The sequence below is a fragment of the Lepisma saccharinum genome, chromosome 10 (genome assembly GCF_977018435.1).
Source record: "Lepisma saccharinum chromosome 10, izLepSacc3.1, whole genome shotgun sequence".
Taxonomy (NCBI): domain Eukaryota; kingdom Metazoa; phylum Arthropoda; class Insecta; order Zygentoma; family Lepismatidae; genus Lepisma; species Lepisma saccharinum.
Window position 1 is genome coordinate 68,490,609 of NC_139238.1, and position 14,521 is coordinate 68,505,129.

The 14,521-nt window shown below is 40.0% G+C and overlaps 1 protein-coding gene across 8 annotated transcripts in view; it reads left to right on the forward strand.

The window, feature by feature from the left end:
• The window catches only part of Zmynd8 (Zinc finger MYND-type containing 8), a 215,154-nt gene that overhangs the window by 84,584 nt on the left and 116,049 nt on the right, over window positions 1–14,521 (forward strand). For all 8 annotated transcript variants that reach the window (XM_083129884.1, XM_083129887.1, XM_083129879.1 and 5 more), the window contains one exon: window positions 6,597–6,681. In XM_083129884.1, the coding sequence (XP_082986010.1) occupies window positions 6,597–6,681 (85 nt within the window). The remainder of the gene's footprint in view (window positions 1–6,596; window positions 6,682–14,521) is intronic.

The following is a 14,521-nucleotide window of genomic DNA, read 5'->3' on the forward strand; positions in this document are numbered from 1 at the left end:
AAAAGCGTTGTAGAATAACCGAAATAGAAGTGTACCAGCGCACAAAATGGCAGGAAGTGCCAATTATGCAATAGCAAACGATGCAGGTTGGGTTCGTGTCTTGAACGGTAATGGGGATAAAATACCTAGAAATATATCACCTTCATTTTACCTGACACCTGTCGGCACTAAAAAAACAGCAAATAGCATTGTACCTGATACACCTGGTTCCTGTAAACATCAAATGATAACTCGTACAAAGGGTAAAAATGTGTAAATATTTTGATTCCAATACATTTACAACAAACACCTTACAGGTCCCCCTGACTCATTCGTTCATTCTCTCACTCATTAATTCTAATGGGGAATATCAACATGAAGGTACACATACAAGGCTCGTATTTAATCAACGTACTCTTTCTTTTTTTTGTTTAACATGAACTTGAATTAGGTCGTTAATTTTCTGCTCCTGTGCTCATTACTATGATTACGTGCCAGCCCTCGAAAAACAATCATCAGAAAAATAGGTCGGCTTGATTGAACCTTCGTTCACAAGAACATACGCATCTATACCGCAAGTACGAAATTTACCAAATTTCTCGGAAAAGGATAATTGCAACAAGCCCCTCTCGTTCTTTCAAAACAATCACAGCTCTGCTGCGTGATGCAATACTTAATTAGGCTCCAGCTGCTGGACTACTTCAATTAACCATCGGCGCGAGCAAACATTACATTGCCACTCTACAATAGAGAAAACCTCCTCACTTGCGCGGCCTGGGCAATTTAACATACATTACTCACAAGTAACATACTAAACAGTCAACCTTCGATAAGTTATTTAAACAACTGGGGCGCCTGATTACATTACAATGAAACACACATTGACAAGTTACAAGGAATTTAACGCAATAAAGGAGCTGAATCATTAAATCCTGACATTTAAAAAGATTAAAAAATGTAAACATGAAACGACCTATTATATAAAAATTACTCAAAATACAGACACGAAAGTTAGGTTTGGAATTCCGAGTCACGTCGTAATACTGCGAATCAATATGGTTTAAGCTTTTGTGGTAGGGCGATGACAGAAAACAATACATTCGCACGTGGATGTGAATCGACAGAAGAATACTGTACCAAACTCTGCTACGTCGTCGGGTAGTGCATCTTTCCTAAGTACGGTTAATCACATTTGGTTCCATTGCGACGAAAAATGTCCCTTCAGTTTAACAACCGCGGCGATGAGCGTTCGTCGACCATACTTGACACTTTCGTTCCTCGGGTAGCGCTCCCGACTTGTCGTTTTCCCATGTCGGGCGTCCTCTAGTTCTTTTCGGGCGTCTTTCTGGTCCATTGCTTCCTCTGGCGGGCATCTCTCAAACGTCGGCTTGGAATCCTCTCTCTCAGGCGTCGGGTGTCTCTTCGTCGTTAGAGTTGGCCGTTGGATGTTCGGGCTGTAGCATCGTGGCGGATGGTGTTGGTGTCGTAGGTTGGCTTCCATGGCATTGTACGTCGTCGGTGTTTGGCGTTGGCTGGATTGACTTTAGCGTCGCGCCGGATGGTAGTGGCGGCGTTAAGGATTCTGGGAACCCGAGGTCCCTCACTCTCCTCTTATCCTCTTAGCCTGCCGTGGTTCTTGATTGTCCTTGTTTCGAAAAATAATTCCCTGCGTATGATCTCAGAGAATCAAGCACACGCGAATCAACCACTGTCAGTCACTCGCTGACGGTTCGCAAGAAAACCACTTAAGTCCACGTAAACAATAAGTATACGGAGGTTTAGCGCAGAGGTGCTCTCGCTACAAAAATCCTGACAAAATGTGTTGAAGACTTGAATCCCGCAGTTTTATACCAGATTCGAAAATTTCAGTTGGAAAGGCGTTAAAACGCCCGTCGCTTCTCTTCCAGCAGAGTACATTCACCCTGGGCCTATTGTGTTTCAATACTGTCAAGGCGTGTGTCTTGGGGGTCCGTAGTTGGTCCATGAGTCGCCTATTGCAAACTAATTCGCCCTTACGTCGTGGATACTCTGTTGATCTCCATGAAATTAAATCCAGATATCATTTATAACGTGCCGCTTCGGTTGTCCAAATTTCAGTTCAATCCGTCGACTGGAAACAGATATTTCATAAGGTCTATTTTCGTACTGGTGCAACGTAAAGAATGAACCTTGTTGACGATCGTTGCCGTGACTCAGAACCTGTCCCTAACTTTCGTTGTCTCGCTCGAATTTCATTTTGCCGACAGATGGCTATGAACAAATCAAACCTGTTGATTAATTATACATAATTAAACTAAAATATAAGACATGTTCAACCGGAGGCCCAACATTTAAAAAAAGCATCAAACGCAGGAAAAGATGGCAAGACACAGACATTACGAAAATCCTGGCCAATCACATCCTCGTCGCCATTTAATAATACTTCTGTTGTGTATGCACGTAATGTCTGGGTCTTGCCATTTTTTTTTTCCTGCGTTTGATGTGTTTTTTTTACGATCATGTGTGGGCTACCTCTACTTCGCCACACGATCTCGATGGAATGGGATTGCAACACTGCATCGTGAACACAGCACAAGCAGTGTGCGTGAAGCCTATAATACTGCAAGCTACAGGCGCCAATCTCTTCTCTCTTCTTGCGTGCTGCAAACAGCGGCAAACGAGCATACGGCGCCTTGTGCGAAGCGAACTTGTCTCTGCGGCAGGCGCTGGTAAAGCGAAGCCGATGGGCCGTCGGAACGTTTGATGTTTTGAAGGAGTGTGTTCCAGTGAATAAGTATAATAAAAATTAATTACATTGCAGGTTTATTTGGGTGTTCACGTGCGAACGTGCAGAAGCCGCTACTGTAATGAAACACGCAAATTGCACTGAAGGTGTGGAGTTGATTTTAAAAGATAGCACCGCATAATCCAACCTTATTTATTTAACACCAAATTGCCACTCAACATTTTACAACGAACTCCATGGATATAAGACAAAACACAATCCGTTAGTATAAACATGTTTCCTTTTTCAAAGGTCTTATAAACTGTACAGCATTCCTATATTTACATACGCAACGTCACGCACAACAGACATGTCACTGTGAGTGAGTGATAGCCTTTTAGTCGTCTTAGTGGGGCGCCCCAAAATCCTCCGCCGGACGCCCTTCAAATCGAAAATCCGCTCACCTCTTCAAAATCAACAAAACACAGTTGCATTCCCCTAACTTCCAAGCCAACCCACGTGCTGGAATATGGTTTATTGTAATGACCTGTTATCTGAGTCGAAGCTAAGGGGCCAACCGCGTGTTATTGTCTAGTCGTGTTAATTTCTGAATTCCTTCACGCAGGTTCTAGAACCTCACCCACGAAAGAACAGCTGCCTTTAGAAACACAACACGTGAATGTTACTGAGAAACTTGAGTGACTCACTGGGCAAAGATTCACAGTTGCGTGCTAAGAGTGTCGACCAGCATTCCAGTTCTCTCTTCCGATAAAGTGTTCTCGGGCGTCACGTTTTCCCTTGATGCAATTTACCCTTGGCTGAAGGTCGTGACACTTTTCCCTAACATAGACTGTGTTCTGGGGTCCCGTGGGGATTTATTCCTCTCCCGTCAAAAAATTCCATTTGGCGAGTTTTTGTTGTAACAACTAAGATACAGTAGTTGACTTAAAATATACCTCAATAAGGGTAAGAACAAGGGTTTGATTGATGGAGTTGGTGTTTGAAGTCCACTTTATGCACAGTAAGGCTAATCGGGACTAAAAGAACAAGGAATAATGTCTGTGTATGTTAAGTGTTGCATACTTTCTCCCTTGCCCCCCCCCCCCTCCGTCTCTCTCCAGAGACCATCAATGGCAATATATGATAATAAATTTAGAATACAAGATCAAGATAGGTATGAAACTTAATTGATTTATGTTAATATCTAAAACTAAACCAAAAATTACACCTAATAAAACCACTTCAACTATTTTGTAATTTACTGACATTTGTAACCGGTTATAAACCAATATGGTAAAGACGGCCATTTGTTAGAATATATTGTATAGTTAGGTTAATTCATGCTCTTATCAGTTGAGCCTTCTTTAGGAAGGCTACTCCGGTGCAATAATTAATTACTTTTAATGCAATCTTGTATTAATAAATAAATGTTTTAAGATCATATTTCAAAATATATAGCTTTATAGCTACTTTGTTGGATTCGTGGCTTTCTTAGCCCGAATTTGAATTTAAAAAAAAGGTTGGCGCCTGAATTAATTTTAGTTTTGTCTACCCCTGTGGGTTGCTTTGTGATACTTAAAAGTATCAAAAATTACAGAAATCATATTCTAAACAAGGAACTACATAAAGTCGTGTTCAATCAAAAACACTTAATGTGAACTGTTCGTTTAATTATGGAATGAAACACTAAGTGAAAATATTATTTTATGTGAAACCATGTAAATTCACTACAGCGTAAAAATTCAATTCTGCGTTGCCGATTCTTCGCACACCGCAGTTACAGACTCCCAAGTCGTAAAAGTCCAACGATCTCACTTAGTTTGTGAAATGCCTCAGGTTACTGACTTACACCCAGGCCCGTAGCTAGAGGGGGTGCAGGAGATGCAACTGCCCCCCTGAGATCCTGCTTTGCCCCATCCCCCTGTGAAAAATACAGAACACATTCCTACCTGGAATTCTCACTAATCTTTACAATTATATCATTGTTACTCTAGCAACATAACAAAAACACTTACTGATTTTGTGATTTATTGGGGTGTATGGGATTCCGTATAATGTATCAGGATTGGGGGGGGGGGGGGAAATTTCCTCCCAGATTCAGACTTCGGGAAATGATTTCGCAATTTTCAGTATCTAGAACAGTTGTGACATTTTGAGTAGTCTTGCATTAAAGGTGCCTAATGTGTTCGGATGTTTTTCTTGGATGTGTTGCTATGAACTTGGAATTGCTTACATTTTTGTTTTCCAAGTCTACCTTTTGGTAATAGTGATTCATGTGGTAGAGAGAGTGACTGGATATTTGATTTTTGTTACTGAGCGTTGCTTTTCTGCCACTTTTAGCTAATCGCAACAATGAGTGATGACGTGAGACACTCATAAACAGTGCCGCAACTACAGGGGGGCAGGGGGCATTGTCCCCCCCCGCCGACCTTGGACGGAAGTCCATTCTAGAGGAAGCAAAGAATGAAGTAAAAAACACGACTAGGAGAATCTAAGACTAGCAGGACAATTGGATACTCATGATGGAATTAGTTTTTACTTGTTCCTTGCATTTTTCTTCCAGACGGCCAAGGGCACTTGCAAGGAGCACAGGGGCATATTCCCCCCCTCCCTCGATTTCAAATTTTATACAAATAAAAATACATTTCGTAAAATTTTCTTGCTCGCTTCGCTCGCATTGTCTCCTATAGTCAAAGTTCAGAGCCGTAGCTATGGGGCGGCGGGAGTCGGCCCTGGGAGCCAAACGATCTGTATGAAAAAAATGTTAGAGAGAATGCCATGGCGCCCCGTAAAATTTTTTGCACCCTATTAAAACAATTTCTTTCTATGAAACTTTTCTTGAAATATTAATGATGACACTAATCCAAGAAGTTATTGATCAATCAAGGGATTCCTATTTGTTTGTCAGGTGTCAAAACACGTATTTCAACTAAAATATAATACAATTCACACATTATTTTGCAAAATGGTTAACGTAACCAGTAGGCTAACATTGTCTGTGGTGATGCAAGAGTCTCCCCTTTGAAGGAAATGGAGTCCGTGGTGGACTAAGGGATCCAGCAAGTACAAAAAAATGTATTACAAATTTTTACACAATTCATCAAAGTGTAGATAGTATGTAACCATTATTATTTAATTAATTAGATTTTTCTTGCATAACACAAAAAAATGCTGTTGTTGGAATCTCGTTAGATTTCTTTGTGTGTAAAAATCTTGCATACTGGAAACTAGAGGGAATCATTATGAGGCATGATTTATAAAGGGCTCCCTTAATCAGTTCTGCAGAGAGGCCCAAAGCTGTTGGTACATATTGATCGTCTTTTAACATTGTCGACCTGTAAATGTCAATTAGATACATCCCTTATTAGCCTATTTATGTTAAACTTTATATTCTTTGGCAATCTAGAAAGGTCATTATCGAACTATTGCTATTTGGTGTTGCTTGATTTTTTTTTTGATTTTTTTGATTTTTTTTGTAGTTTCAAGATATCATCTCTTTTCTGTTACTTATATCTTTTCGGGGAGGGGGCAAGTGCCTCTGTGTACCCAGATATATCTGCCAATGCGACACAATATATTAAAAATTTGCCCCTTCTAGGCTTGACTTCGCCCCCCCCCCCTTACAAAGAATTCCTGGCTAAGGGCCTGCTTACACCCCTCTCCCGCCACACACACACACAAAACGTCTACTTTTACCTTCCCAAAACACTAAGTTACGTGCCCAGATGGAAACTTCTGAATAAACCCATCTTCAAGCTGCTGTCTCTCTCTCTGGAGCGTGGGGATTGCCTTTCAACACAGCAGAACAGACTTTTTCCTGTTTTGTTATTAAAGTTTTGACACTGCATTTTAATGATTACTTTGCATAAAATAAGTTGTTAGTGGTTGCTAACATTTGTTTCTTCTTTTCCAGGTCGCGTGCTATGAGTCTTTTAACAGTGGACCAGTTCTGCATGATGCTGAAGTTCGCCGTGAACAGGATGAAAACTGCGAACGGGGTAAGTCTTGCTTCTAAGATTCGCATGAATCAGTGTAAAAAATGTTTTCATAACGAACATAAATGTAATCCACAACTTTCTTTTCGGACACAGTTTGCTCTCTAGGCATATGCATCCTTAAGAGGTATACAGTACAAACAGGAATATTTCAATTATGTGCGTTGTTTAACTCTTAAGGGTGCATATGGTATTTTAGAGAAATATACTAGGAACCCCGTATCATGTTGTATGAATCGATCTCAAGGTGTAGATAACAAATATACAAGGTAAAAGCTTCTATTATGAGACCTCACTCAATATTTATACCTCAATCCGTGTTGTGCTGAACTTTGACCAGTGCAAGCTTTCAGGAGAAGTACGTACTTAGGTGCAGTATCACTTGTCAGCATTTTAGTATCCTTTGCCTGCATGTGTGCACCATGTACTTCGTCGTATTTCTTCTTTATTCAGAAGCTTGAGAGCATGTCACTGGAAGTAGAGTGATTTCCAATTCGGCGTCAACATTTCATCTGCCGCTGCAATGGTGAAAATGAGGAAAAGCATTGTGGAAATGTTCAGAATCAAAAAGTCTCGAAATCGGATCAAAATGATTGCAACAATTGCAGTAAAGCTGACATTGTAATCTGTTGTAGCATGCGCCCTCGAGAACATGTTTTGCCGGACCAATCCATTCCGAAGTGCATAGCTATGGCAAGGGCAGTGACGTGCCCAGGAATTTCGAAAATGGGGAGGTTTTTTTTAGGAACACTGGGCCAAAGGTAGCTGTTTACGTTAGATGCCATGACGTCGCTGCTTGGACTAAAAGTTTAGCCTTTCCGCGAGTGAAGAGTTGTGGACAAACAAAACAAGCTACTTCACTTGGGGGAGCAGCTCAAATGAGTGTGTATTGTTACAGGTTCCTTAGGTGCAGTTTCAAGAGAAATATGAATCCTGGTTATGATTTTGTGTTTTTTTAACATCCCCATTTTATCGTTGGAAAGACCAGGTATCCAGAAATTCTTTCCTGGGTTGGGTGGGGGCTAATCATATTTTTATAGTATAGATAGAACCTCGCGGGTGTAGGGCAGGGGTTGACGATTGCGTCCCAAAATGTTGGGGGGGGGGGGGGTTAGAGGGGATGGCAAGGAAAGTTTACTTTTGCGAGGGCAAAAAATGGGGAGCAACTGTCCCCTAAAACCTATCAGATCGTGAAATCGGGACTTTTTTTTACCACTCGACTCCTCTGTTGCAATGCATGGACATTGTGTGTGTGGCGAAACCATCTCAGTATGTGTGTGCGTCAGTTTCTTCGCAGCAGGCATCAAAACATCTGTGGTGTCTTTGAGTATTTTTACGAAGCTGCCTCTCCACTCATTATTCTGGCTTAGCCACTGTCTATGAACCTTTAAATACCCCACTGTACCCTGAATATTCGTATGTGCATCCAAACAACATAGCTTTAAATTGTCCCTATGGATTCAGGTAAGTTCTGTAAACAAAATATAGACTTATCTATAGCTACTCTGGTCGACATCCGTTTGATATAGCTGAAGATAGCATTGTAAAGTAAATTTGGTTGAGGCAAAATTTTAAAATGTCATACCGAAGTCACGGTCACGTCTCGACTTTACAGAGGCCTGCCTCATTCTTGGTCTTGTCTCACAGGTCTGGACCGGCTCTCATCTCGATTAATGAACAGTAGTGAATACATCGCAGATCAGTCTCACTCTACGAGAAAATCTCTGTTCCAGTGACGTATTTACGAATTTTAGAATGATTCGAATCCTACAGCTCCTAAGCCGCTACTACTCTTATTTTGTTTTTCATTAATGCCATGCGCATCAATAACAGCTTTCCTGGTGACTTTCTAATTCAACTTTGTTTAATTTGTTTGTTAGTATCACAGTTCTTTAAGATATGCACTACCTCATGGCCACAGTTCCGTAAATATGATTTTTTGGCGCCTACGGCATTCTTTCACACCAAGTAGCCTTAGGTATAGCTGTCGGGAACTTAGTTGACAAAGGGAAATACAAATAAAAAGGCGATAGAATATAGGTGTCACTATCGTAGCATTATTCATCGTAAATTTCAATACAATACAGGTGCGAGTTTCAATTTTTGTATTATTATTTATGATGTGAATGCAAGATAAGAATTTGTTACTTTCAAGTGGTAGAATAAAATAATCTCTCAAATTGTGTGGCACATAGTGATACGCGACCAATAGGTGACTTTCTCTTAAATTTCTGAGGAGAAGTTTCACACTGCCACGTATCGAACGTGTTTTTTTCTTATCAAAGCTTGGCAGGGAAAATTATTCCCATGTCGCTTCTACTCCCTGATGAATGTGATCATGGAGAACTTAGGATCTACAGGATCATGAGGTGATGGTGAAACCGAACAGGGGCGAATGTAAATCGTGTACTGTTTTGTTTGCTGTTGGTAAGTTCCGTCAAGCGCAGCGGAATGCATGGAGAGACCAACATGTATTTTAATACCGACAAACTTAAGAACGGCGATATCGAATATTGACATATCGATATTGACGTTGATATTATCGATATTTTTACGAAAACGATATTTTAAAAACATCGACTAGATATTGATATATCAAAATATCGCACATCCGTAGCCGTAGCTTCACAATGCTGTCACAAATCTCATTGCTTTTCAGTTGCCTAACTACTACTCTTTTTCCTAGTATGGAAATTGACTTGGCGGCAAACAGATTCGGGAGACTTGAAATCCGGATCCTCCGGTTTTACTATCCGGATTGTAAAAAATACAGATTTGGACATCCCTAATATGTACTGAGCTTTTAACATGGGTAATTAGTTCAGTGACGTCCCCAGGATTTTCGAAAGGGAGGGGTTACCTACACTTTTTCTGGTAGTCAGCTCTGATTTTGCCATATTTTCCTACCTTTGACGTTTTTTTTTTTTTTTTTAGGAATACTGGGCCATAACACCCCACCAACCCTCCCCAACCCCCCCTTGGACACGCTACTGAATGAGTTAGTCCTAAGAGACAAGTGTTGATTTTAGTTACAGCAGGGGGCTGGTCCCCTTATAATGTGATCGAGATCAAATGACCCAAGTGTTGAGACGCCCAAAAATTGTATTTCAATCATCCTAGCAATTAGCCAGAAGTGGAAGAAAGCGACGCTAAATAACAAAAATGAATTCAAATCGGGTCTCTTGAGAGGGAAATCTCAGTTACTTCGCCACTCCAGCACAGAGTGTAGAAGCTGTTCAAGCAATGGCTTGTTCTTACACGGAAATTCCGGTACGCCAGCTAAAAGCACGCGTTACTAGCCAAGAAGTAATAAACCGATGCAACAGCAATCTTAAAGAAAAAGAAGAAAGCACCGCGGCAGCAAGAGTGCTTACTTTTAACGAACACCTTTATGCACTTTACTTCAGCCATTGTTTCCGAACCATAACCATGCAACAGTTGAAACTTTTAGTGTTCATTGTCTTGAATTCATGCAAGGGCAAATAAAACAATGCCTTTGTTCGCGTCGACGCTGCCCCACTCCCAACGATTCTTGGGCATGTTCTTACTGATAAATATTTTCTGACAGGTTGCGCTGTTTATCTGAAAGATTACAATGTAACTGGAACGTAACCGGCTCCTCGCCCTCTTACCATAACTCCCGAGTTACAGGCAAAGGTTGACCACTTTCACAGGAAACAAAACCGAACACACCCATCTTGCTCGATAGTTTTTCGCTACAAAGCGCCTTCACGAACCATTTACCTTGGTGCATTGTGATTCGTAGATTCTTTTTAATCTCAAAACTTTTACTTCTCTTCGGATTTTGCAGCGAGAACAAGCTCTTTTCTATTGTTTGGTTAGATTGATTTAACATATTCACAAAGCGTAATTGTACAGTCAACGTCAAATATATTAATAGTAAGCAGATTCCCCATCTCTATTTTCGTTCCTTATTCTTCTTCATCCTGTGTTGTTTTAAGCAGTGGCATTCTGTTGTTGCGAACAGATGTTGTTGACCTCTGCTTGTTGGCGGCTATATTTCAATTTCAATGTGGAAAGTAGCCTGAATGATGGACAATTCGCCGACTGCTACTTTTGCCGTTGACTGTACAACCACGAGCAAACGTGGATTGAATCAATACTGATTTTTTCATGTAATATTTAATAGGGCTGAACCGATACACATACCGATGCCGATACTCGTACCGAATCACACCGACTGCTCCCTGGCGTCCTAGGGAGGATTGTGGTTTGGTGCCCTGCCCTCCCCCCCCAACAACCAAGCACCGACATTTTTATTTATCTGCTTTCTTTGATATTTTCTTCTTCATGTCATGGTTTGTAATATTTACATCCTACAAATTTTTAAATGAGGAAACAAGGAAAAGACTCGTTAAAAAATAATATAGGTTACATTTAAAGATTCGTAGTTCGCATTTCTGATTAAGAAAAGTGTAACACATTTATGAATATTTCAGTTTTTTCTTAGTGTCTGAAGTGTATTGCTATAACAGAAAATTTCAGCAGTGTTTTACCAGAATATAAGCCTGCAAGTAAAAGAAAAGTTAAGAATAATAATTAAAATAAACAATACTGTGTGCAGTATGTTCTCTGTAGAAAAAAGATGTAAATTTAAAATTATTCAACTCTGCTCGAAAAATCGTTATAAAGAATGTATTACACATTATTCTAAGTAAAATTGACAAAATATTTATGAAACCCGACTAAAAAAAGCTTTGAATGGCGCCTTAGGCTTCAGCCTCCCTAGCCTTTCCTTGCTACGGGCCTGCACACAGACAACCGAAAAGTGTAACGATTAAAAGTTGTTCAAAGATTGATTAATATTAGTGGGCGAGTACTCCACTCTAATTATAAGCTTCAGTTTAGCAGAGGTTTGCTTCAGAATATTCAAGAATTACATGAGAATATTAAAATACGTGTTATGGAATCACAAAATAACAATTAGTCCAAAATAAATGGAAACTTTGAAATTTGCATGATTTTCAGGATGAAACCGTAAAAGTGCCGTGCATCATTTTAGTGGACTCTGCGAAAGACCAAAACGCCGATAAAGTATCGACGGTATCAATAAATGAAACCGATATTGATACCACTAGTATCGGTATCTGCTGAGCCATGATATTTAATAGTGTATAGATATCTCACATTACAAGGTTCCTGGGAGAGCTGCTGCACGTAGAGTGGAATGTATAAGTACTAACAATCCATCACTATGTTCATCAGTGTTGAATCCACCCTCTTTCATCCGGGGGAGATATCAAACTTCAGGGGGGATGCCATAGGCATCAAATTATAATGCCAATAAAACAATACTATTTTTTTCAATTGCTCCTTAATTTGTAATTAGGTAATGAACTATCATTTTAAGAATGAGATTATAAGAATCAATGAAATAATATTGTAGCATGCAATAATTTGCATTTACAGCAAATTAAGACGTCTAGGCTTTCTTTCTACAGCATATCTGTGGATGACTTCAATGAAAGTTCTGTGGGTTCCTCGTCCCCATCAGTTAGCACCTTCACACAATCTTAAAGCGTATCTTGATTCATCCTATTTCTTAATTTAGCAGTTATCAAAACGGGCGATAGTTTAAATGCGTTAATTACTGGTATTTTGACTTTTAATTATAAAGAGGACTGAACCAATGCTTATCACTACGAAAAAAAGAACAGAAAAAGTACGTTATACGTTAAATTCAAGTGAACATAGTTGTTGCCAAATCTATTGTTCGAATTCTCTGCCAGGTTACTGACTGAATTCATCACTGGTGCTCATTTACCTTATCCTACGCAGTCCGGGAATTGAAAGTTGAAACACAAACAACGCCAGGGAAGCAGTTGACGACAGACTGCTCAAGAGGTGTGTGGCCACCATATGTCCCTTCGATGTTGCCAGTTCTTGGTTCTTGAAAGAGGACACCCACGTCGAAAGGGCAGTGGCGGCCAGTGGAGAATTCCCTTTCGAACCGGAAGTTTTAAAGAGGGCAAGGGGACGCCCGAAACACAGAAGTGTAGCAAACGACAAACCTAGCCCCCCCCCCCCCAGTTATATCCCCCCTGTCTATTTGATGGTGGCCGCGGTGGATCAGTCGGTAACGCGTCTGACTTCCATGCCCAAGGTCCCGGGTTTGATCCCCGGCCGGTTCAAATCTTTGTCTTTTCTAACGTTGGAAGCGGCTCCGGCGCCCACCCAGCGTCGAATGACATGGGTACCTGGGGGAAATCCTGGTGGGTAAAGGCGGTCAGGGGCGTGATGCTGATCACATCACTCCTACTCACGACCGGATCAAGAAAGTGGCGCGTTACCCCCACACCCCATATACGCCTTCATGGCGTGGTGCTAAGCACAGGGGAGGGGAGCACTTTATTTTTTTTACCTGTCTATTTGTTGAGAGGAGTAGTGAAGATCAGCTGTGGGGACTTCCTTGACTTGAACAATAATAACCACAATGTAAAATTCCAATTGTCATTGAACAAGGACGTATTTAAGGGGGATCCAGGGTGTCCGGACTCCCCCCGAAAGACTTAACAAATAATAAAATTAAATAATGAAAATTACTTTGTTTAGCATTTTTTGTATAATCAATGGTTATTAATTCTCTCTAAACTTATTGGAAGGTAAGGATTATGTTGGGATCACATCATACGGCTTTGAAGGACAGTACCAAAGATTTATGCTATCACACTAGTATTTATGATAATGTACATGAAATATTAATCAGGATCTTTACTGTTCGCCAACTGAATCTAACGTTCTTTCCGTTATTCAAGAAATATTCATTTCTTCATCTATTTCAGATTATTCTTTTTGCCAGGGCAATTTTTTTTAAAGTATGCAGATGTTAACTACACCCTAAACTAGATAATGAATACATGCTGTTAATTCTGCTATTTGTGTGCAATAATAAAAGTTTAATTTATATATATTTTAATTCGTATTGATTTAATTTAATACCATTATAATTTAAACATTATTATTCCTGAGACACTTGGTTCGGACCTCCCCACCCAAACATATTTCTAGATACGTGCCTGTCGTTGACCTATAACGTATTACATCATCTTGTACATTGATTTTCGTCATGCTGGTCTTTGGCAATCACAAAATGAAAGTAACCTCGATGTAGTGTAAAAAAAAAAGTACTAAACCTTGTAAATTCAGGGTCAAGTAGGCCTAAATAGTAATTATTTGTGAAATTATTTTAAGAAGATAGAGATCACTTGCTTGTGAGGTTCGGGTCTAGCTGTACAGCATAGAAGGTTGCGTTGCGTAAAATTGGCTTACTTGTAACACACAAGCTTTTCCCATGTGAATCCGAGCTTTCTAAAGTCACGTGATAGGATGGGATCTGCTCACATTGCAAATGCGATAGCTTATCAGTCATGAAGATTAGAGTGGGGTGCTTGTATTACTTCCAGATCTTTTTTTCTATCTGCATAGCAAGGTTAGGGGAAAGGGCGTAGAAAGAACGTTTTGTTTACATTATCACAAGATTAGGATAGTCCTTTTCAGAGACTGAAAATAAACACTCAACCGGTCTGGCACGATATGTTGATTTTGCTTTGTCTAGAGTTAGTTGCTGTCCGGAACATGGGTTGCATACATATCATTTCAATGACTCCATATTGAATGAGTATGACTATTTTCAAAATGAAAAGTAACACCATTATTTCGTACAGATAGCCGTGCCCGATAAATAATTTCAACAAGGTTAATTTTAAGAATCGTAATTTTAAAAATGTGTAGTCGAAAGTTTATCAATAAACACAATGAATGATTGATTACTTCTCTGCATATCAATACATATGTTCAGTCACGAACACTACTTACTTCTGGG